The 21,321-nt window shown below is 41.7% G+C and overlaps 1 protein-coding gene across 5 annotated transcripts in view; it reads right to left on the bottom strand.

The window, feature by feature from the left end:
* Positions 1-127: 127 nt before the first annotated feature.
* Positions 128-21,321, bottom strand: part of abcc9 (ATP-binding cassette, sub-family C (CFTR/MRP), member 9) — a 107,518-nt gene continuing 86,324 nt past the window's right edge. For 3 of the 5 annotated variants that reach the window (XM_033615042.2, XM_033615041.2, XM_033615044.2), the window contains 6 exons: positions 20,995-21,073; positions 15,487-15,595; positions 12,055-12,158; positions 11,788-11,921; positions 10,149-10,211; positions 128-6,730 (listed from right to left, as the gene is read on the bottom strand). In XM_033615042.2, the coding sequence (XP_033470933.2) occupies positions 6,593-6,730; positions 10,149-10,211; positions 11,788-11,921; positions 12,055-12,158; positions 15,487-15,595; positions 20,995-21,073 (627 nt within the window). In that variant the 3' untranslated portion in view covers positions 128-6,592. Of the gene's footprint in view, positions 6,731-9,226; positions 9,511-10,148; positions 10,212-11,787; positions 11,922-12,054; positions 12,159-15,486; positions 15,596-20,994; positions 21,074-21,321 lie in introns of all 5 variants that reach the window. The other 2 variants (XR_004500984.2, XR_013490369.1) reach the window with 1 other exon arrangement.

The raw sequence follows: 21,321 nt of genomic DNA, 5'->3' as shown, positions 1-21,321 counted from the left end.
AGTCGGGAATAGTGTGACAAATGCGGTTTCTTTTAAAGAAGACATCGCTGTGTTTCCAGCCAGGATGTTACAAAGAAAAGCTGTGGTTCGTTGCTGAGTTTCCAGCTGCTTTCTAGCCGCAAAACTGTTTTGTTTTTTTTTGACCACCTGTTGCAGGTTTCAACTGGAGATAGTGCAGTAACAAACGGTTGCTTATTATCAAGACATTGCTGTATTTCCAGTGGGGATATTACAAGGAAATGCAGTTGTGTTTTTTTTACAGACACTGCTGTGTTTCCTGACAGGACAGTGCCGCCAAAAGTGGGTATTTTAAGCCAAAACCTTATCTTTTCTGACTCTAAATTGTCCGTAGGTGTTAATGTGAGTGTGAATGGTTGTCTGTCTCTATGTGTCAGCCCTGTGATAGTCTGCTGACCTCTAATAGGATAAGCAGATCTGGAGAATAAAGTTAGCATAAAGTTACAATGCCAACATTTTTCCTGGCAGTTGACTGTTCTGGAAAATGCTAAAAACCCTGTTTGTTGTCAACATACCTATGAAAGCCAAACATCCTCTGAATACCAGACGTCTCTTGTTTATGATTATGAAGTTTCATAAGGCTGTGATCATCCTAGAAGTCACTACAGGTCATTTTATACAGTGAGGTCAAGTTTTAAAAATTGACTCATTACACTAAAACGGCTGCTGTGGAGACTGACATCATCACACATGAATAAAACTGGGCTTATTGAATCCAGAAGAGTCTCAGCTTTCTGGTCCGACCCAATTTATGCCATTCAAAGACTGATTAGAGATGCAAGTATGTAGAGATATTCATAAAGTGGGCATGTATAAAGGGGAGACTCGTGGGCATCTATAGAAGCCATTTTCAGTCAGATATCTTGAGGTGAAAGGTCAAGGTCGCCTAACACCACCGGCGATCCGGCAGGTCTCTGAGGGTTAAGAAAAGAGAAGATGGAGGAGGAAGAGGAGGAACTGCAGAGACAAACAGGTGAAAAATATGTTGTGTACCAGAGGAAAACAACACAGAGCAACTTTCTGAGATGAAACATCTGCAGGTACAATATTTGAAATCTTAACAAAAGCTGAAATTCTTGCAAAATAATCTATTTGGCATTTAGTCTGTACAGTACAAAGTCATTTTAAAATCTCATTTATAAGCAGAGTGAGTATGATCGATCACAATAATACAATAAAGGGACAATAGCAGCTCCCACAGAGACCAGTGATTCTAGAAAGACTTACAGAGACGGCTCGAATCAACAAGCTGAGCTGAGACTCTACAAAGTGGAAAGTTTCAGTATGTATCCAGTCTTTGAGCTAAGCTAAGCTAAGCTAAGCTAACCAACTGTTTGATTAAGATATAGTGTGGTATTGATTGTTTCTTTTAATTCTCTATGAGAAGGGAAATATAAATAAAAACTGACTTCTTATCACCTCTAACTCCAACACTCTCCGAACTGAATCATCAGTGCAATCAATGTTAGACTGCACTGAATAAAGTCGAGTTAGCTGAAAGGAGTCAAAAGTTGAAGACTGTTTACATAATAAGTTTTTAGGGTTCTCGTGTGTCGACCACAAGTCCCAGGAAACACTGAAAAATGATCTTGTAAGTAAGCTTTAACATCTGCTATAAGATTTTTTTGGCCACTAGTTGGCAGCAGAACAAACTGAAAACACAACATCTGATTGGTTATGGTGAAGTCATGTTTGTGGCCGACTAAAGTCTGTGTGCAAGCCCACAACAGCTGTGTTTGCACTTTAGTTTTTTTTAATGCCATTAATTCGAGATCAGGAGTTAATAATTTCAAAGCTAGTGATCTCAAGACAATGGAATTAAAAAAACAGTGTAAAAAATACAGTTCTGAAAGTTTCCACTGCATCTCTTCAGTATTTAAAAAATCACTGTCAATCCACGATAACCTTTAAACATCTCTGGAGTTAACGGGAACTCATGGTGGGCGTCTATTGTCTCCAAGGATAATAAGTTCAGCAAAGCATGACCGCAGACAGACAGCGGGTTCACCGGCTCCAGCCTGAGCCGAGACACCCTACAGTGTTTGTACTAGTGTAGGCACAGAAACACAACTGATAGACGAGGTGGAAGTATACCAGAAATATGATATTCAGCTTGGCAAATTTTTTTATTGCTCTGAACTTGTGCTTGCTCAGGTTTCTTTATAAAATTGTTTCTAGCTAATTTGTAATAGATTTTTCTTCCCTGGTTCAATTTAAAAATATCAAATGTGATAAATTCTAAATCATAAAAATGAAATCATAAGTTTGGTTAAATGAACACGGTGTGTTGTTGCAGTTGCTTAAAAGGTAGGATAAACAATTTTACCGTTAGTAAACAGTATGTTTTTGGAGGGCGGGGCTTAGCTGGAGGCAAAACAATTCTCCACAGACATTAGCTAGCGCTAGCTAGCAAGTTCTGTTGGCTTGTTTTAGACAATGGAGGAAGATGATGTGAGCGTGTGTTCAGAAATACTCATTCCGAGTATTGGAGCGCAATCTGGGACAAATTTGGAGCGCTGTCTGAATGAACCGTTTGGTTATCCAGAGCACCACACTCTCCCGAGTGTCAGAGTGCACTCTGTAAGCATTCTTTAATTCATATAGAAATATAACGCTGCGTTTCTTCCACCAACAGGGCTCTCATGTTAGTGTAGAGCGTCAGACTGAATTTACCAACGCACCATGTCAGGTCACTCACTCTCCGGGACCGCCAGTGTTACTTGAATAAGTAAACACTGACCAACGGGACCAGACTGGCCGACCCGTATGCTCTCACTCAGTGGATGGATGATGTCACAGGAAGCCAATCTTACAAAGGAGGACCACACTTGTTTGTTTTGCTATGGAAGCTAACGTTAGCTAATGTGCTAAAAAGTTAGCGTTCCAGAGAAATCCAATATTCCTCTTAATCCCTCCCCAGTTTCTGATGAGGTGGACATGATAACCCTTAATACACATAACCTTATTCATCCCTACAACAGGAAATACTTTCTCCCTAACCTGATATGAAGTGTGCGCTGCACATGTGAGCATTTTTGATGATGGCCTCCGTCCAGTCCTTTGGTCTTATCACATTTAACCATCTTTGTTTTTGTTGACGGGCAGTGGCGGCTGGTTTTTAGCCATGACTCCTTCTATTCTGGCTCCCAATAACACAACAAGACAAACACATCTTAAGACTCCTGTGGAGCCTACAGCCCTGTGGGGGAGAGGCATGTACTGCCTCCAGCTAATAAATTATATTATTGTGTCGTCGGCCCTAAAAGGGTTTATAAATGCAGAAATCTTTACCTGAATTACAAGGAATTAATCAATCATTTCAAATCAAGCCTTTTGTCGGCCAGTTTGAAGCTTTGTACCCGATGAGAAGCCAGTTTTGGGTCATACTTTTACTAAATATAATACAGTAAAAAGAATAAAGCGAGCGTTCTACACAGCTGTGAAGTCTAAATCAGCTATTTGTTTGTTTGAATGAGCAAATTCTGGATTTGTTTCTGGTATATTTCCGCCTTCCTTACACCAAAGTTAGTTGTAGAAAGATGCCTGCTGATCTTGTCCCATGCATGTGTTTACCAAAACTGTGAAAAGACACACAAGTCGACCTCCTGGTGGAAATTCCAAGTAGATTGAGGACATCTGAAAGTCCAGTGTCTCTTTTTGATCACAAGTTGCAAAAAAGTTTTTAAAACAGACATCAAAATGCCTTCGATCCTTCAGTGATGATTTCCTTCTTTGTCGCACTTGTTCAGGAGACAGAAATCCACTTTACAGTCCAAAAGCTTTGAGACGTCACCCTGTTCTCTAACGTCTGATATAAATGCAGCCTCAGGCGAGAGTTTATAAAAACTGCCTCTTCTATCAGTCTTACCTCTGTGGCAGAAACTTAACATAAAAATGCAGCACATACTACACCAGGGTCTAAAATATTACATATCATTATTAAATTCTTTACAGTGACAGACTGCACAATGCATTCATGTATGCAGAGCACAGAAACATCATTCAGTCTTTTTAAAAAGGATTTTTCCTTATTATTGCATAATACGAGTGCTGACGAGTAATAAAACTAATACGTGATGTGTATATAAACGTAACAAATATTTTAAGAAGATAATTAAAGACTTTTTAAACTCTGTAAATTTAAAATGATCCTTACAGAAGCTAAAAGTTCAGCTCAGTCTAAAACTATCTAATAAACAACTCTGCAGTATAAATCCAGAGATCAACGGACACAGTGAGTGTCAAAAGTCTTCACATATCATTATCAAACACCTGAAATTAAAACTAAACTGCATTTAAATACACTTCTTATTTAACTCATCTGGTCAATGAGAGTTCAAACTCGATCACTTCACTGACCTGTGATTGATTTTCAGATGATATGCTGATCGACGGAGGTCCTGGACAGGGACAGAACTTAAAGGGGACTTTGGTATTTTTAAACCTGGACCCTATTTTTCTGTGTTTTTGTGTGTGAATGACTAATGAGAACAACATTTTTTGAAACTGTCGTGTTCGCATCGTTAGTGTACGTCCACTAAAAGTGTTTGTTTTTGTCACTGACAGGGTCAGATTGTTAATATAAGTGTCTGACAACATCATGGAAAGGATCCCGACAGAGATAGAGCTTTTTGTTAAAGAGTAAGATCCTTTTTGTTTAACCAGAAACAGCTTTGAAACCACTATCACCCAAACCACCAGACTCAATTTAAATAAACAGTAATTTTAGTGTGTATAGAGGCAGCATAGTTTCACATTTAACTGAGTAAATTTAAGGTTTATTACAACCAAACCAAAGCTGGTGATTGTTGGAACAGTAAAAAGACGGACCAAGATGTTTTTGGCGAGTTTTATTTTGTTTCCGTCGACTTGTAATGAAGTGTGTTTTAATAATGATAAAATGGAGTTTGGTGGCTTTGGCGATGAGGTCTCCGCCCCTGCCGGAAAACTGTGGATGCCCAAAGGAAGGAGTTCACATATCTCGGGGTCTTGTTCACAGCGAGGGTAGAATGGAGCGTGAGATAAAACAGCAGTCTGGTGCGGCGTCTGCAGTGATGCGGGCACTGCGCTGGACTACTGTGGTGAAGAGGGAGCTGAGCCAAAAGGCAAAGCTTTCCATTTACTGGTCCATCTACGTCCCAACCCTCACCTATGGTCATGAGCTCTAGGTAGTGACTGAAAGAATGAGGTCGTGGAGGGATCTTTGGACCATTGGAGGGATAACATGTCTCAAAGCTGGCCTGGGAATGCTTTGGGGTCCCCCAGGAGGAGCTGGAAAGTGTTGCTGGGGAGAGTAACACTTTGCTAAGCCTGCTACACTTGTGACACAAAATCCATTCGTCTGTTTTCAACTGAAGAGTTGAAAACAGACGAATGGATTTCGGGCCTGTTTCTGGTTAAACAAAAAGGTCTATCTCTTCTAGGGATCCTTTCCATAATGGTGTCAGAAACTCAGAGTAATCTGAGCGTGTCAGTGACAAAAACACTTATAGTGGACGCACATTAATGGTGCATATCTTATGCTCCGAGTCATCACATTGCAGCTCTGACTCAGCACTGGACCAGTCTCAAAACCCATTGTTCCCATTCGTCACTTAGGAACAAGAACATAGGAAAATAAGGGTCCAGAATGAGAAATATATCAGTCCCTTTCAAATCATCAGTCTGGAGATGTTCTATATTTTTCTTATTGTCAACAAATCCATGAAAAGAAACATAACCACTAGTGAATGTATCTACTGACAAGTATTGTGTGTACTGGGGTCTGACAAATGCACGGTTTTCTCTTGCTTGTTTGATAAAAACTGTGACAAGCTCTTTAAGAAAATTACCGAGGCTTTGTTTTTTAAAATGTAACTGTATATTTGTAAGCATTTACAAAAAAGTCTTCAGTAGGAACCAATGGGCTCAGGGCTGAAAGCTACAGACAAGAAGTCAAGAAGTATTCAGAAACAGACTAAGGCTGAGTGTCCATGTAGCGATTAGTGGTTTTGATCTTTTCGTAGGATTTGTTGACATTAATTTTTGAATAATTTTGGCTATATTCTTTCAGTATTCTCAGTCCTACACCACAAGAACGATATTAGTCTGTTATCTTGCAGCTATATTTAGCTCAAGTTATCTCTGACAAAATCAAGATGTGTAGATGTAGCTTTTTTTTTAGCTCTCTTAATACTGGCTGCTTAAATATCAATAATCCAAAAATATCTTAATTTTTTAACATAGTAAAAACTCTTTGGATATGTGTATCTGCTGATTTACAATATGAAAACTGGATAAACTTACTGATGGACTTGATATATGATGACGTACGGTGTTCCTTCATGTCATTTCTATGTTTAAAAAAGGCATTATGTATTTATTTGGCGACTGACGATTCAAGTACAATTTATCGACTGGTAAACTGGTGATAGATGATGTTTCTGGATCTGAGAAGCTTCTTGTTAAAGACTTCACTGGAGTGTTGTAGTGTCACAGAGGTCTGTCCGCCTCATTAAGAAAACTAAAATAAGTAGATTGATCCGACTCATCAGTTTGTGAGTTTTTAGGGCCTTGCTGACCGACTCGTGTGTGTCTACATGTCAGCCCGGACGAACGAAGCAAACATCCCGTCCTCCTGCTCCAAAAGAGTCTCAGGTTTGTCGTACTCCAAAATGTTCCCTCGCTTCATCACAATGACCAGATCGGCTGTTAGGATGGTGTGGACACGGTGCTGGAAACACAAAGACACAATTAGGCAATTAGAGTCTGGAAAAGTGGTGATGTTATAAAAACAACTACATTTTTGGTCACACGATTGAGCCTTAAAGCCAAAGTGTGTAGGAATTTCTCCCGTCTAACGCTGAAATCGTATATTGCATTCAAACTGATAGCACACTCTAGCGCCTCACTGTTTTGCAACAACGTGTATTGCAACAACGATAGCCGCTGTGTACCAAAAAGCTATGATAACATTGATGAAACCATGTCATCCGATACTTCATGGATGCAAGTTGACAAACCCCCTCCTCACCATGCTGGCTGTGTTTTTAACATAGGACTGTTGGGGCAGGTGTAAATCACGTCTTCTCTTTTGGCAACTGACAAGTGGCTCAACCTCACACTCCTCATCCCTCTCCTCGCATCACTGCGCCGCTGACAGCTATTAGCCGCTGTTAGCGGCGCCACTACCACCCTGGCACTACTGCAGCATAACAAAGCCCCACTCTTTGAGCATGCATATGCAGCATCACGGGAGTCCTCGTCGCCAAGGAAGTGTAAAGAGAATCAAAAAGGCAACGTGACCGGCGAATTAAAAAAACGAGGGTCAATATCGGGGTAGCCTTTCCCAGAGCTGCTGTTAGCCGCTATTAGCGCTAACATCGGCTAACAGCTAACAGCAGCGCAGTGATGCGGGGAGAGGGATGAGGTGTGTGAGGTTGAGCTGCAGATGTCCCCTTTTCAAGTGAAGAAGCTGAATAAGTATGATCCTCCATCTTATGAAGCCAGAGGTTTTCAAATGCACCGGCACTTGTGACTGCTTGCTGCTGCTTTTCGTCACTCTACCTGCAGGCGGAAACTGGAAACCGAGTGAAAGTGAAAACGCGAAAGTCAATTCCGTATTTCTCAAGTATGTCCCTGTACGTACCTGTATTTTCAAGACGCCGCACGTACATGATGAGACACCGGTCGCAATGTATATGTAAATGAGAATTTTGGAGCTTACGGACATACTGATACGCTGATGGAGGTAAATACACATGTGCTAGGACACACTTTTGATTGCAAAATTTGTCTCAAAGAACAACTGAAATTGTTACACATAGTGCCTTTAAACTCTTAAAAGCAACATGGACTGATATGTTGGTGCTTTTCAGGATTCACTTTACAGTTCCAAAATAAAAACAACAGCAACAAATGATCATATTTAATGACTTTCTAGACAGCGTCATCTAACCTGACATCATAAAGGTGGTAAATATGCTGCAATAAAATAAAAACTGACATTGTGGCACTTTTGGTCCAGATATTGTCCTCATCAGTGGTACTGGGATCTCTGTTTCTTTGCAGATGATGTTGCCCTTTATGCTCTATGAGACTCATGATTTGAGGCTAAGTTTGACGAAGATCAGCAACTCAACACATGGTACCCTTCACAAGAAAGAAAAACCTGTCTCGTGAAGGATTCTGATACATTAAGGTTGAAGTATAACTTCGGCTGAAGCCCAGTTCAGATCAAAGATTCGCCACGAGATGAGCTGAAACAGGAAACTACTTGCAATGCAGCGTTCTGTAACATTCTAAAAACCTGCCCGTTTACACCAAGTCAACTAGATGAGACGGTGTATCATCTCTAGTCAACAACTCTCTGTACTTCTGTTCTGACTTGCAGCTTTTCAGGTTTATTTTGTGGCTGAAAATAATTTGCGCTTTATGTCTTAAAACCAGCTGTTGAAGATTTGACCGGCTGAGGTGACACCATCAGCCGGCTTGAGTTGAGCTCAGACCAGCCAGTTCACACCGCTGCTAATTTTCTCTGCAACATTTTCAAACGGTTTTGTCTCCTCGCTAACCTTTCGTCTGAACTGGGCTTGAGACATCGAATGTTGAAATTAACTGGTAACTAACCCGTTAACTTCTAAGAAAAAAGACGCGAAATCACATTAACCGCAAGAGGCGCTTTAGTTTTAGTCTGGCACTGTGTCTGGAGAAATTTTAATGTTTTGTGATGTAAATATCTTGCCTTTTATGCCTTTTATTTCATTTTTGTTGGCTTTGCTAAAAGATGACAGGCTAGTGGCCCTAATATGGGTAAACACAGTGCCCACTGCCCACCCACCGGTCATCAATGGTTAGCTCATGTTAGCCTTACCTACCAGGTGAAAGCTAGGATCAGGGATTATATGAAGTGGCATACCTATGTATGTATGCACAATGTTGTATATTTAAGTCCACTGGGAGGAGGTTCAAAGGTCTAAATCTCCCATTATACTAACTGGGATACCTCCAGATGAAGCTAACAATAAACAACAGCTAACAGCTAACAATAAAATAACGTCTTTCGTGGACGCAGGGCTAATCTTACATGCTCTAACTGAATACTGGTGGCATTTTAAATCCTAATAACACCTTAAGCAATGTCCCAACACTGCAGGTTGCGGCCAAACTGCCCTGCATGTACGTTAAATATCTACAAAAGAGCATGCAGTGGTTTTATTTTGATACCAACCAGGCTGTCAGTGGCAGTAAGGCTTCAGCAGACCCAGACTCCAGCTCTGACTCAGCCAGGAAAAGTAGAAAAACAAACAGTAACAGGTGGAGAAGGAGGACGGAGGAGACAGGAGAGAGTCAGGCAGAGCCTGTGCTGATCTGGGTCTACTTGTGAGTCCTCACTAGCACACTGAAGAGGCTGTCCTCCTGTGCTAGCAGGTTGGGACCCGAGTCACATTCCACCAAGATCCCCGAGGAGAAGACCAACACCTGCTCGGCATCCAAGATAGAGGACACGCGGTGCTGGTGGCGGGACGAAGGGACAGAGAGGAGGACAGAGGGAAAGGATGGAAAAGATCACATGAAGGACGGGAAATGGGAGGAAGTGAAGGAGGGAAAGAAAAGTGTAGAAGAACAGAGAAGGAAAAGGCAAATGTAAAGGGAGGAAATTAAGGATGTGATGATAGAAAGTATAGAAAGACAAAAGAGAAGAAAGGGACATATTTAAATGGAAAGGAGAGGAGGAGGTACAGTGGGTGAGACAGAAAGGATCCGGAGGACACGACAGAATCACAGAGGGAGACAACAGTCAGAAAAGGAAAGCAGATCAAGTGACAGAGAGGACTGACTTCACATCTAAGATGCTAAATGCATTTGGAATATTAACATTATTAGAAAATGTCTGGAAATACAGTTAGTGCGAGAAGGAAAAAAGGTGCAGGAGAAGGATGTATGAAGCATCCATTCAGGAAAACATACAGCGATAGATGCACATGAAGCTCAAAGAAAAGGAGCCACATAACTGCATCTATCAGCGCTGAATACACTGTGAAGCTCAGCGAACTGCAGGACTGGAGTTTGTTTGTAGTCTGAGTCAAATAAACCTTCGTGGTTTCACTTTCAACGACAAACTCAACAGGAGCACAGACTGAAGGACTCACTGCGATTGTGACGACTGTTCTGTCTGCAAACGCTGTCATCACCACTTTCTGTAAGATGTTCTCCTGTGAGGAAGAAAAAGAGATATCCGTTATTTTTGCTTATTTTTGTCACATAAATAAAGAGTCTTATGGTTTAAACATAAACTCCATCTGTTCAGAGCACTTTACATGTGTAGTTCTGGTGCAAAGTGTGTTTTCAGATGAGTGATGTGCTTTAAAAATATAAATTTTCTAGTTGAGATTTGAACTTAACTTCATTTAATTGTATAGATAATGATCTTTATTAAAAAGCACTTTACAAAACAGTTACAAAGTGCTTTATATGTCGGTAATTAAAACAGACAAGACGTGAAAATGACAACTTCTAAAAGAACTGGTGTATGAAAACTGAGGAAATAAAGACAGTTTAAATGAACTCAAAGCTCAAGTAAAATCAGGACAGGCTTTCAGATAAAAGTGTGTTTTAAGGGGGGACTTAAAGGAAATCATTGACTCGGCCAACCTGAGTTCCTCGGGCAGACTCGGGCCCTGAGAGCAAACGCTCTGTCCCCTTTAGTTTTCAGTCAGACCTCTAGAACAGACAGAAGACCTCTGCCCGAGGACCTCAAAGTACATCCTGAAATGTAAGGTACTAAGAGTTTGGAGATATAGCTATAACCAGTGGTGGATGAAGTATTCAGATCCTTCACTTAAAGCTGGGATAGGCAGTTTAATTTTGGCATCATTGAACAAAAATTCCAGAATAAACTTCGAGCATACTGTAACTGAAGTGGTCTGGGAAAAATCTAAACTTCTGCTCCACCTCTTGGTCTGTTTTCAGGCTTTGGAAAATCTAGCCCGCGAGGCGAGACTCCGACCAATCACAGGTCGTTTCAGACAGAGGGTGCTTCTATTGGCTGTTCTACAGAGGCAGATGGTAAAAGTCTGATTCAATGGCAGAGAGTCCTGCAGAGAAAGTTGCTATTCCAGCATTAGCAACACTGCGGAGCAACCCAAAACAGGAAGCTGGACTCATCAGAAAGAGTTCAACAAAAACAAAAATGTGTTTATATCAGTGATGTGTTTCAGAGATGGAGAGAAAATGCTGCTAAAAGTTTAGCCTTCTGCTAACAGGAACCAAAGGCTCACAGCTGCGACTTCCTGTTCACATCTATGTAGCTAATGTTAGCTAGAGCCTCGAATCACAGTGTGTCCTCCGCCTCAATCTGCACCGCTTCAGAACAACTCGCCAGGACGAGAGCAGGCAGCAGCTCTGTAGATAGACCTGAATCCAGCCAGCACAAAGCTCAGCTCCGGTAGACTGGACAGACACAACTTCCCACCAGATCAGTAAACTTTCTGTTGCTGCTGTTACACAGGTTAGACCTGGCAGTGGAGGGTTTGCGCTACCAGCCGCCGAGCGAGGGTCTCCTGTCGTTAACCTCTCTGGGAAGCAGTCCGCAGCGGCACACAGAAACGTTGAGGGACAACGAAATAAGATTAAGTAAATTAATGTATGTATAAATTTTGGGTTGCTATATGAGGGTGTGTGAATGCCTGTTTTCAAATTCGGACGTCATGTCTTTTCTGTCTTTTCTAGATTCCTCCCTACCCCAGGGCACACACACACACACACACACACACACACACACACACACACCGTGGCCATGTCTATAGACGCTGTGGCTTCATCCATGATGAGGATGCTGCTGTTTCTGACAAAAGCTCGGGCCAAACAGAAGAGCTGCCTCTGACCGACGCTGAAGTTCTCTCCGCCTTCTGTGACGACAGCGTCTGGACACAAACAGACAAACGTTCAATTAAACAGACATATTAAATCACTGTTTGATTCTTCATCATATTTAATGTATCCTGCAGAACTTCTGGTGCAATAAAACTCATTTAATCTTGAGATGTATTTGAGTACCGAGTCCTCCAGGCAGAGCTTTCACCATGTTCTTCAACTGGGCGATCTCTAGTGCCTCCCAGAGTCGATCATCAGTGCACATCTTGTCTGGATCCAGATTGAACCTGCAACGAGAGAACGTCATTAACACTTTGTTATAACAAAATGCGCTGAGCAGGTGCTTGTGCCTGTTGTTCTGTGCAGAAATACAGTTGACAATGTCTAAAATAGGATTGGGGTTGGAGTCATTGGAGAGGTTTCATCTACCTTTAATTTATTCGTCACTATTTTAAAGCAACAACCTGTGAACATGCTAAAGCTGAAAAAAACTGCAATAACTGGACGAACCACACATAAAGATTGTTTCTACCGGACTTGAAGGAGACCAAAAATGATGGACCTCCATTTCTGATCCTTCAGTGCTGGAAAGCCGAATCACCAGAGGAGCTGTGTAGTTACTGCAGCCTAGGTCGTTTTCACAGCAGCCCATGCAGAATGTTGGTGATGTCAGGAAGCACAAATCTGATTACAACAGAGTAGACAGGCTGTCTTAAAGATCCGATTTGCCTCTAGGCAGAACATCGTCTGCACAGTTCCTCCACGATGTCACAATCGCCCTTTTAAATAGGAGTTGTGCAAATCTGCAGGAAAGCCCAATCAGTCTTTTTTCAGCATTGGCAGTATAAAAACAAAATCGGGGAGTGCAGCAAAATGCCGCCTACCTACTTTTGTTTATACAGAATGTGCCTTTTTCGGGGCAATGGGGGGCGTGACCAAGTAACAAAACGTGTAGCTCAGTGTGACGTAAACAGTGACGTGGGAGGGAAGCCGCGGCTGGTCAGTCCTTCGGCGATTCTCTCGTAAGTCGGCCCGTCCTTCACCGTCCCCGTCATCTGACGGTTAATGGCCTCTTTGTTTGCGAGGACAAGGAGGGCGCACAATTCCTTGTCTCCCCAGTTGCTCATCTTTACAGTGTCTGTCAGGTTTGTGTTTCCCTCTTGCTACTAGCTGCTCGCTAATTCCTGCTATCAGTTTATCCACCGCCAGTGGGTCACACGTGCGGCGTCATCAACAGCTCCTCCCACAAGTCATCAACAGCTCCTCCCGTTGCAGAAGGCCGCCTTGTTCTTTTTAAACCAACAAGCTTCCGCCAATATGTCTACCCTACGAGGCGGACAAATTGGGCACCTTGGATCAACTCGGCAATCCGGCTCTGTGAGTCCAATTGCTCGCAGCTTGCCGGCAAAACGGCCCAACATTCGCCGAAAATCTGGCAGTGTAAAAGGGGCTAATGTTACAATCACAAAAATGTAAGCAAATTCTGTCGATCTCTGTGAATTCTGTGTGATCTTGCAATGTTGTCCAATCATCACAATTTTACTGCAAATCTGACCATTTAAACGGGTAAAATCTCATTTCATTGTATATTGTATATTTATAGCATATTGAGTCACTCGCTCTGCGCCTGAAGTCACACACACAGTGACAGGGCTAACTGCTAGCATCACACGGCTAATGTTAACCGTCGGTCATTAACAAGTTTAATGACAGAGTCGAGCTGTTTCGGTGTCGATGTGAGATCAGGGCTTGGTGTCGGATGTTAATCACAGCTGCGAGGCTTCTTCCTATGCAGCAAGATGTGTGTTAGGTGTTGAGAGAGCAGGAGAGTGCCCAACGGCAGCAACACCTGATCATTAGCGATTAGGTGTTGCTGCTCCCCACCATCAATCCAACTATTTTAGCAAACCAACAAAAAACAAACCAACAAAGACACAAAACCTTAAAAACACGCATCGTAATTTTTTAGAAAAGCTTTGATGAAATCAGTCATTTCAGGCCACAACAATCCCGAAAGCAGCTAACGAAATCCTGGAGGAGCTGCTGATACAGCACAGAGCTTGGTGAGATCCTGTATGGAGACATGTGGAGCCTCCAGAGGGAACTTAAAGTGAGTAAACTAAATGATGTAATTTACCCACCTGACCTTCTAAAGTGGGTGAAAATTAAGAAAATGAAGCAAAACTAGATGAAATATTAGAATAAAGAATGACAAAACGATAAAATAGATTTCTTCTGATGTGTCTGTGTGTCGCTTCCAGGCGATTAAAGACATAGTTGTTAATCTAACACTTATTAAGTGCCTTGTTTACTCTGAACATTAGCATCACTTAATTCTGTGTGACAGAGTCGGAACATAACAGCAACATCTAAGATAACAGTGTGAAACTGTTACTGTCGACCATTCACCCCAGGCTTACGTTCACATAAACAAGAGCCGGTGGAAACGCCAAGACACACACACACACACACACACACACACACACACACACACACACTCACACTCTCTCCGTCTCTGTCTCACACGCACGATTATCTAGAGCGGCATATCTGTCCAAACAAATAGCACATGCTCTTTGTCTTTTATAACAAACACAGAGTCTTCTGTATCGTCTGGTTATACAAACACACAGAGCGTTGTGAGCGCGTGTGACAGCGAAGAAGACAGAGAGAGAGAACGACCTCCTCGGTCCGTGACGTCTGTGACAAAAGTCAGATTAGGTCCAAAGCAGAGTTCCCACTGGGTTTTCAACCATTAACCCCACAGCTGGGACTGTGTGTCGTCATGTGACTAATCTCTTTCAGGACAACACATTTTCATGTCGGTCCGTTTTTCCACTTGTTGCTGCAGTTTGGGTTTCGCTTGATATGACAGGCCATCACAGAGGTTTTAAATCTGGGTCATAATGTGACATTTCAGCACTTTGTTTTCCAAAGATGGGTTTTGTAAAAGAGCAAAGTTCATACTTGAATTATGTGTTTCTACTAGAACATATTTACAGGTTTTAACGTTCAGACAACACTTTCTTTTCCTCGAACTGTCTGTGCTGGAACACCTGTATTCACCCTCTGCCTGAAACACTTTGTTTTACTGCCTGTCTCTTTAAGCCCTCCTCACAAAAAAGCCCAGACTGCTCTGATTTTTCAGCGTTTTCAGGTCTTCTGTATCTCAGTGCCTCTGAACCGCCATGCAGCCGGGGCAATGACTGTAACGGAGAATAGCATCACTTTCTACTGTTAAAAGTCTCCAATAAAAGCTTCTAATGTTAATGTTGTTTTAACATTAGTTACCTGAATGAACTGTATTCTGATTACATTATGAAATTGCATTACGTACAAATTAAATTTTTCCCTCCAACAGTGGTGCTTAGTGTACAATAAAACTGTTTATTTATTGAGGACTTCAAAGTTTCCTCTTCACGTCTACTGGATAAGGAGTGTTTTCTTGTCCCGTCAGCACAGTTTACAGTTCTTGTCTCAGTGGTGACACAAGATTAAAAATATACACAGGAAGCTGTTTGCAGTGATGGTGAAAAAGTCAGTGAGGATGGAAACATTAAGATTCAATGATACTAACATGATACAGTGAGGCTTTGTTTGAGTGTGTCTGTGTACCTTATTGATCCGCTGAATAACACAGGGTCCTGGAGGATGATGGACAGTCGCGACCTGAGTGTCTGCAGAGGAAGTTTACAGATGTCGATCCCGTCGATGACGATCTTCCCTGTAAATAAGCAAACACACGCTCAGTTAATTTACCAACCAGGTCAGCCCTGGAGTCTGGATGAATTTAATGACATTCATCACCAAAGACAGCATATTGCTATGTAAGCTAGTTAGCAAATTTTCTGCGTTAGTAACACAGCTAACTTTAGCAAATTTCAGCTAGCTAAAACTCCGATATTTCTATTTATCAGTGTTTCCTTTGTTTTTGTTTTTTCAGCACTGGGGTTAATGAATTTAATGAATTTATTGTTTATCAAAACACAAATAAGATCCCTCCACCTCACCGCCTGCCACTAAGACACTACTTCCCTGGGAGAAGAGCAGACGGCAGTCCCTAATCAAGGCCTTGTTTACACGGATACTGATACAAATAAAAATGGCTTTTTATTTATCCTGTATAAAAAAAAAATCCAGGTTTACACAATCAGTTGTGAAAACGATATCCCTGTTTACACGAAAACGCAAAAATGTCAGCTTTTTGCTGCAATTAGCATGCCAGGCCAGTAGGTGGCGACACGCCATATGTCAAACACCATAGAAGAACATTCTGCGCATGCACAGTGATTTATTTTCCTCTTGGCACTAGTGATAGAAACAATAATAAACTACATTTTAACCTCACCTAGCATAGTTAGCTGCTATGCACTTACTAACATTGGGCACAGCAGACGTCTTTGTGCGCCGATGTAGCGGTGATGTTGATGCAGCAGTGCTAAGTTCATTTGTAAGCTCGTAAGTAGTCCCAAAAGTGCTAACAAAATGTAAACAACCCGGCATATATCCGCCATTATTGTTGTGGTTACCAGGCGCCTAATGAGCATGCGCAAACTGGGTTGCAGTGTCATCGTTTTCCAAAATCTCTGTCTATCCTGTTTACACGTCTCCATAGGAACGGATATTTTAAAAAACTTTCACTTTGGAAGCTGTTTTTGAAAATCTCAGTTTTCGTTGAGAAAAACGCCAATTGCATGTGAATGATAGATGCAAACGCAAAGATAAATACCCATTTTCATAAAAATAAGGAACCGTATAAACAGAGCCTAAGGCTACATAATGTTAATGTCCTTGCGGCGGGGAGTGACCGAGGGGTCTCCTGGCCATCGCTGCAGTGTTTGACATTAATGGAAACACAGCATGTGTGGACATTTGTTGACATGAGTTTTCTTAGCTAACGTTAGCTACTGTTAGCCCACTGGTGGAGCTGAGGAGAGGCAGGACACTTGGGAACACGCACAACGTCACATCCTTTGGATTTTCACAGAAAATTCATCTTTAGTCCTTTACACAAAAGTCAGTCCACAGGCTGTTACAGGCGACTGAGAAAGTCGGGGAAGGTCACAGATTTTAAGATTCGTCACAACCTGTTCAGTAAGTGGCAATAAAAAAAAGATCACGCAGAAGTCAGTGGAAAGCCACGATTAGATATCATCTCTCAATATGTCCACACGAGTTGAAAATGTTTAAACTTAATTTCAACTTAATTTTCTGGAAATTTCATGCATTTCTTTGTTTAGGTTAAAATGCTATTAATAAGCTGATGGCACACTAAAATGTAAGTGAATTCCACCAGAGATAAAAACTCAGAATTATACCATTCTCATATGGTTCTAAGAAAAAAACAATCATTGCATTCTGACCGAATGGCCGAGTGTCCTGTCTGTCTTCCCCACGTGGAGGCCTCCGACAGACGTAACCGCTTGCATAACACCTCTAAGAAAGAACTCGATGCTGCAAGAGCCAAAACTCAGGTCAACATCAGCTCTGCTTTCGAGAGATGGCGAAGACTAATGGAGGGACGAGACGGTCGCAGAGCTTCTGCTAGACGTTTTTTTTTAGTTTGCCTCTAATGTAACATAGGCTATAACGTTATATATGACAACGCAGCATCCAGTTGCTAATGGCTAACGTTAGCCTACTGTAGCGCAGCCTCTGAAACATTAACGTTATCTTCCTTGTGTGTTTCCACTTACTAGTAACGTTAACGCTACTATGTAACATTAGCACTGTAACTTTATTCTAAAACTCATCAGTCATCACTGACTAAAACTCGGAGTTGCGTTTGACTGACTTGGTTGTAACTTTACACTCGCTCTCCTCTTCCGTGTATCTAACGTTACCATGCCAACGCCTACGTCTGTCATAGACGTAATGAGGAAGTAATGGAGAAGGGGGGAGTAGGCCTTTGGAGGGAGGTGGAGTTGCAGGAAGAGGGGGATGGGACTTTGGAGGGAGGCGGGAGTTGTGGATGTTCCAATGTGTGAAATGCAAGAAAGGTAAGAGTAGCTTTAAGCTGGCTCATTATGAGAAATATTCATGGTGTAAATCTCCTCTCTGTCTGAAACAGTCTTTAGTCTATGAAACGTGAAAAATGTCCACCAAATTACTGCTTTTGTCCAAAATGAATGGATATTCATTTTGTTTAGCAAATTTTAATCAAATATTTTGTGTTTTTTGGAGAGATGACAAAATTTTAATGAAAAAATGTATCTGTTTTTTTAACTGTTGGTGTAAAATAGTTTCAGCTGAAAACCTGCAGCACTCCCTTCTCTTTGAGTTACTACTGGATGTAATTTACACCTCAAACTATCATAAAACTTTAGTGTAGCTGTTAAAGCTCACACACACAGTACAAATGGTAATACATCACCAGACTAAATACTTCAATAACACTGCTCTGGCATTTCTTCTTTTGGCCAGAGATTTAAATTTTATTGCTGTCACGCCTAAAATAACTGTGACTGTGTGTGTGTATGAGGATTTGTGAGGTTTAAAAACTCTTGTTAAGTAATAATTGACCAATTATTACTGATGAACTCTGCAAACAGAATATTTTGGCTGTTGACCAAACTCACTGCTGCTTTATTTGCCTTTTTTAAAACTTGACTGGACCCCATTAAATTAGTCCTCACAACAGAACTTCCTCTGCTTGTTCACACTGCAGCGTCTTGAATAAATATTTTTGTTCTGTTGAATACAGTGTTATATTTTCGGGGTAATGAAATCCAGAATGTTCTGTACAGTTCAGCGAAGGGAGCTACAGTATCACCAGAAGGCTGCTCTGGTTTTATTTCACTGCTTTATAAGGAAATGCTGCTGACTCACACGTCTTAATTTACTGTTAAATGAAACGTCTGCCCGGCTGTGTGTGTGTGTGTGTGTGCGCGCGTATGGAAAAAGTGACTGTGTAATCTCCTTTGTCCGAATAATCTGTCTATGAGCGGTCGTCGTCATCCAGAGTGAAAACAGAAAGATACGGTTACGATTCGCTTTCAGAATTCAATAAATAAAAGACAGACAGTTTTAAGACATGACGACCCAGAGCCTGAAGATGACTGCACCAAAATGGGCCAAGTCTTTTGTTATGCCCTTTATTTAATCCTCTGATAGAGGAGTCTACTTCAGGTCCTCTCCTCAGGTATTTAAAAGCAAAGAAACACAAACGAAGAACAAAAAGACCTTTGGATTCTCACGTAGCGCGAGCAGCACGAGTGTTTAAAAAGAGCTGAAATGTAAAGAGGGACTGTTAAATAAACATTTTCTCCAACATAAACATACACTACTATTCTATAGAGTGGACTGTGGATGTTTAGAGATGACGCAGAACATCTTCTGAAGGGAACCTAGATGACTAATTTACCTCCAGCAGTGTTTTCATTTCACCAAACCCATTATGATGCTGTGTTTGGGTTCAGGGTGGTGTGTGTCCTCGGTTCAGATGTATGTAATGGTTTAATTCAGTGGATAAACGTCAGAGCAGATCGCCTACATATGACTTCATCTCTGGTGTTGTGAAGCAGTACTTCTAAACCTTGGTGGCTCCTGATCCTTTACAGTTAAGGCTGGTGTTATTCCACATTTCAACGATTTGTCAACAAATCTCATGAAAAGACCAAAAACAACGGAGGTTTCACATCAAAGCAAAGCAAGTGCTCTGTGCAGCGAAATTACAGACCAAGGGAAGGCAAAGACGTGTTTTTTGAGGTCACAGCAACCTTGACCCTTGACCACCAAAATCTAATAAGTTCATTCTTGAGTCCAAGTGGACGTTTGTGCCAAAGCTGAGGAAAATCCCTCTATGTGGTCTTGAGACATCATGTTCACAAGAATGAGAAAGATGAGGTCACAGTGACCTTGATCTTTCACCATTGAAATCTAATCAGTTCATCCTCAACTTAAAGTGGACATTCTTGCCAAATTTGAAAAAATTCCATCACGGTGCTCTTGAGATATCACCCTCACAAGAATAAGACAGACAAGGTCACAGCGACGGTGACCTTTGACCACCAAAATCTAATCAGTTCATTCTTGAGTCCAAGTGGACGTTTGTGCCAAAGCTGAGGAAAATCCCTCTATGTGGTCTTGAGGCATCATGTTCACAAGAATGAGAAAGATGAGGTCACAGTGACCTTGATCTTTCACCACTGAAATCTAATCAGTTCATCCTCAACTTAAAGTGGACATTCTTGCCAAATTTGAAAAAATTCTGTCACGGTGCTCTTGAGATATCACCCTCACAAGAATGAGACAGACAAGGTCACAGTGACGGTGACCTTTCACCTTTGACCACCAATCTAATCGGTGGTGGATGGGTCCAACAAACCCTGACCTTCACCCGAGACAGTGGTGTACACCACCCGTAAGATTATAAAGCCAACCCAGTTCTTTCTACCTAAACCCAACCACATGTTTTTGAGGGAAAAATAAGGTCAATCTGTGGTGTTGTACCGACATAGTGCTTTTAATTTGAAGAGAGAGGAAGAAACTGTATGTAAACGTTACATTTCCTGTGTAACAGAAGTGTATTTTGAAAGAACTTGACACGGCGTCCCAGAGCGACAACAACCAACACACCCAGGGTATCTTGCACATCGTATCTGGACGTGTAAAGTCCATGACCAAACATCGACATGTGACGAGGTCGGAGTGAGAATGTGTTCTACCGTAAGTACTAACAAGTAGTGAAAACTTCCTGTCTGCCAGCTGGTTTATTAAAGTTTTTCAACTGTCATGTTATGATTTATGATTTTAGAAGGTATAAGCACCCTCCTGTCTCACAGCAACTTATTTTGAAGCATCTTCTTCATCTTATAAGTAGATCAGAGGAAATGACTGAGAGGGAGCAGCTTAATTCAAAGACTAAATGAGAGACCAGCAGAGATGTTTTTAGGGTAAAGTAGAACTCAAGAGCTACTTAAGGCAACAACTCAGAGGGAAATCCTTCAATGAACAGACAAGAGATTATCTTCAGAATCATTTCCTTTAATGAGACATAAACATACTCAATCAGTGACAGACAGAAAGAAAGACGAGAGAGACTGAAGATGAAAGAAGTGGAAAAACAACGTGAGCACTCTGTCTTTCTCTCTCTGTTAACAGTGTGACAGGACACAGACCCACCTTCAAAAATATCCACCATGTTGAAGAAGGCCAACGACAGAGACGACTTCCCGCTGCCGGTGCGACCACAGATTCCCACCTAACAGGGAGAGGAGAGGCAGTCAAATAGGCTTCAGTGTGACACTGCTGTGAGACACCAGACACCTGTGTGACAACAGAGTGGCAGCTACATGCTGAGTGCGGACACATGGCTGCGACTTCAAAGGAAAAGTCCACGTTTAAACTAAATCCAACGTCTTCTTATTAGCAGACAAACAGTATTAACCACAGTATTTCACTCCACCACACACTGATCGTTGGGACCCTGCCCTGCTGTCCTCACAGCTG

Source organism: Epinephelus lanceolatus, chromosome 23, assembly GCF_041903045.1.
Source record: "Epinephelus lanceolatus isolate andai-2023 chromosome 23, ASM4190304v1, whole genome shotgun sequence".
Lineage (NCBI taxonomy): Eukaryota > Metazoa > Chordata > Actinopteri > Perciformes > Serranidae > Epinephelus > Epinephelus lanceolatus.
This window is presented reverse-complemented; position numbering and strand designations above follow the sequence as displayed.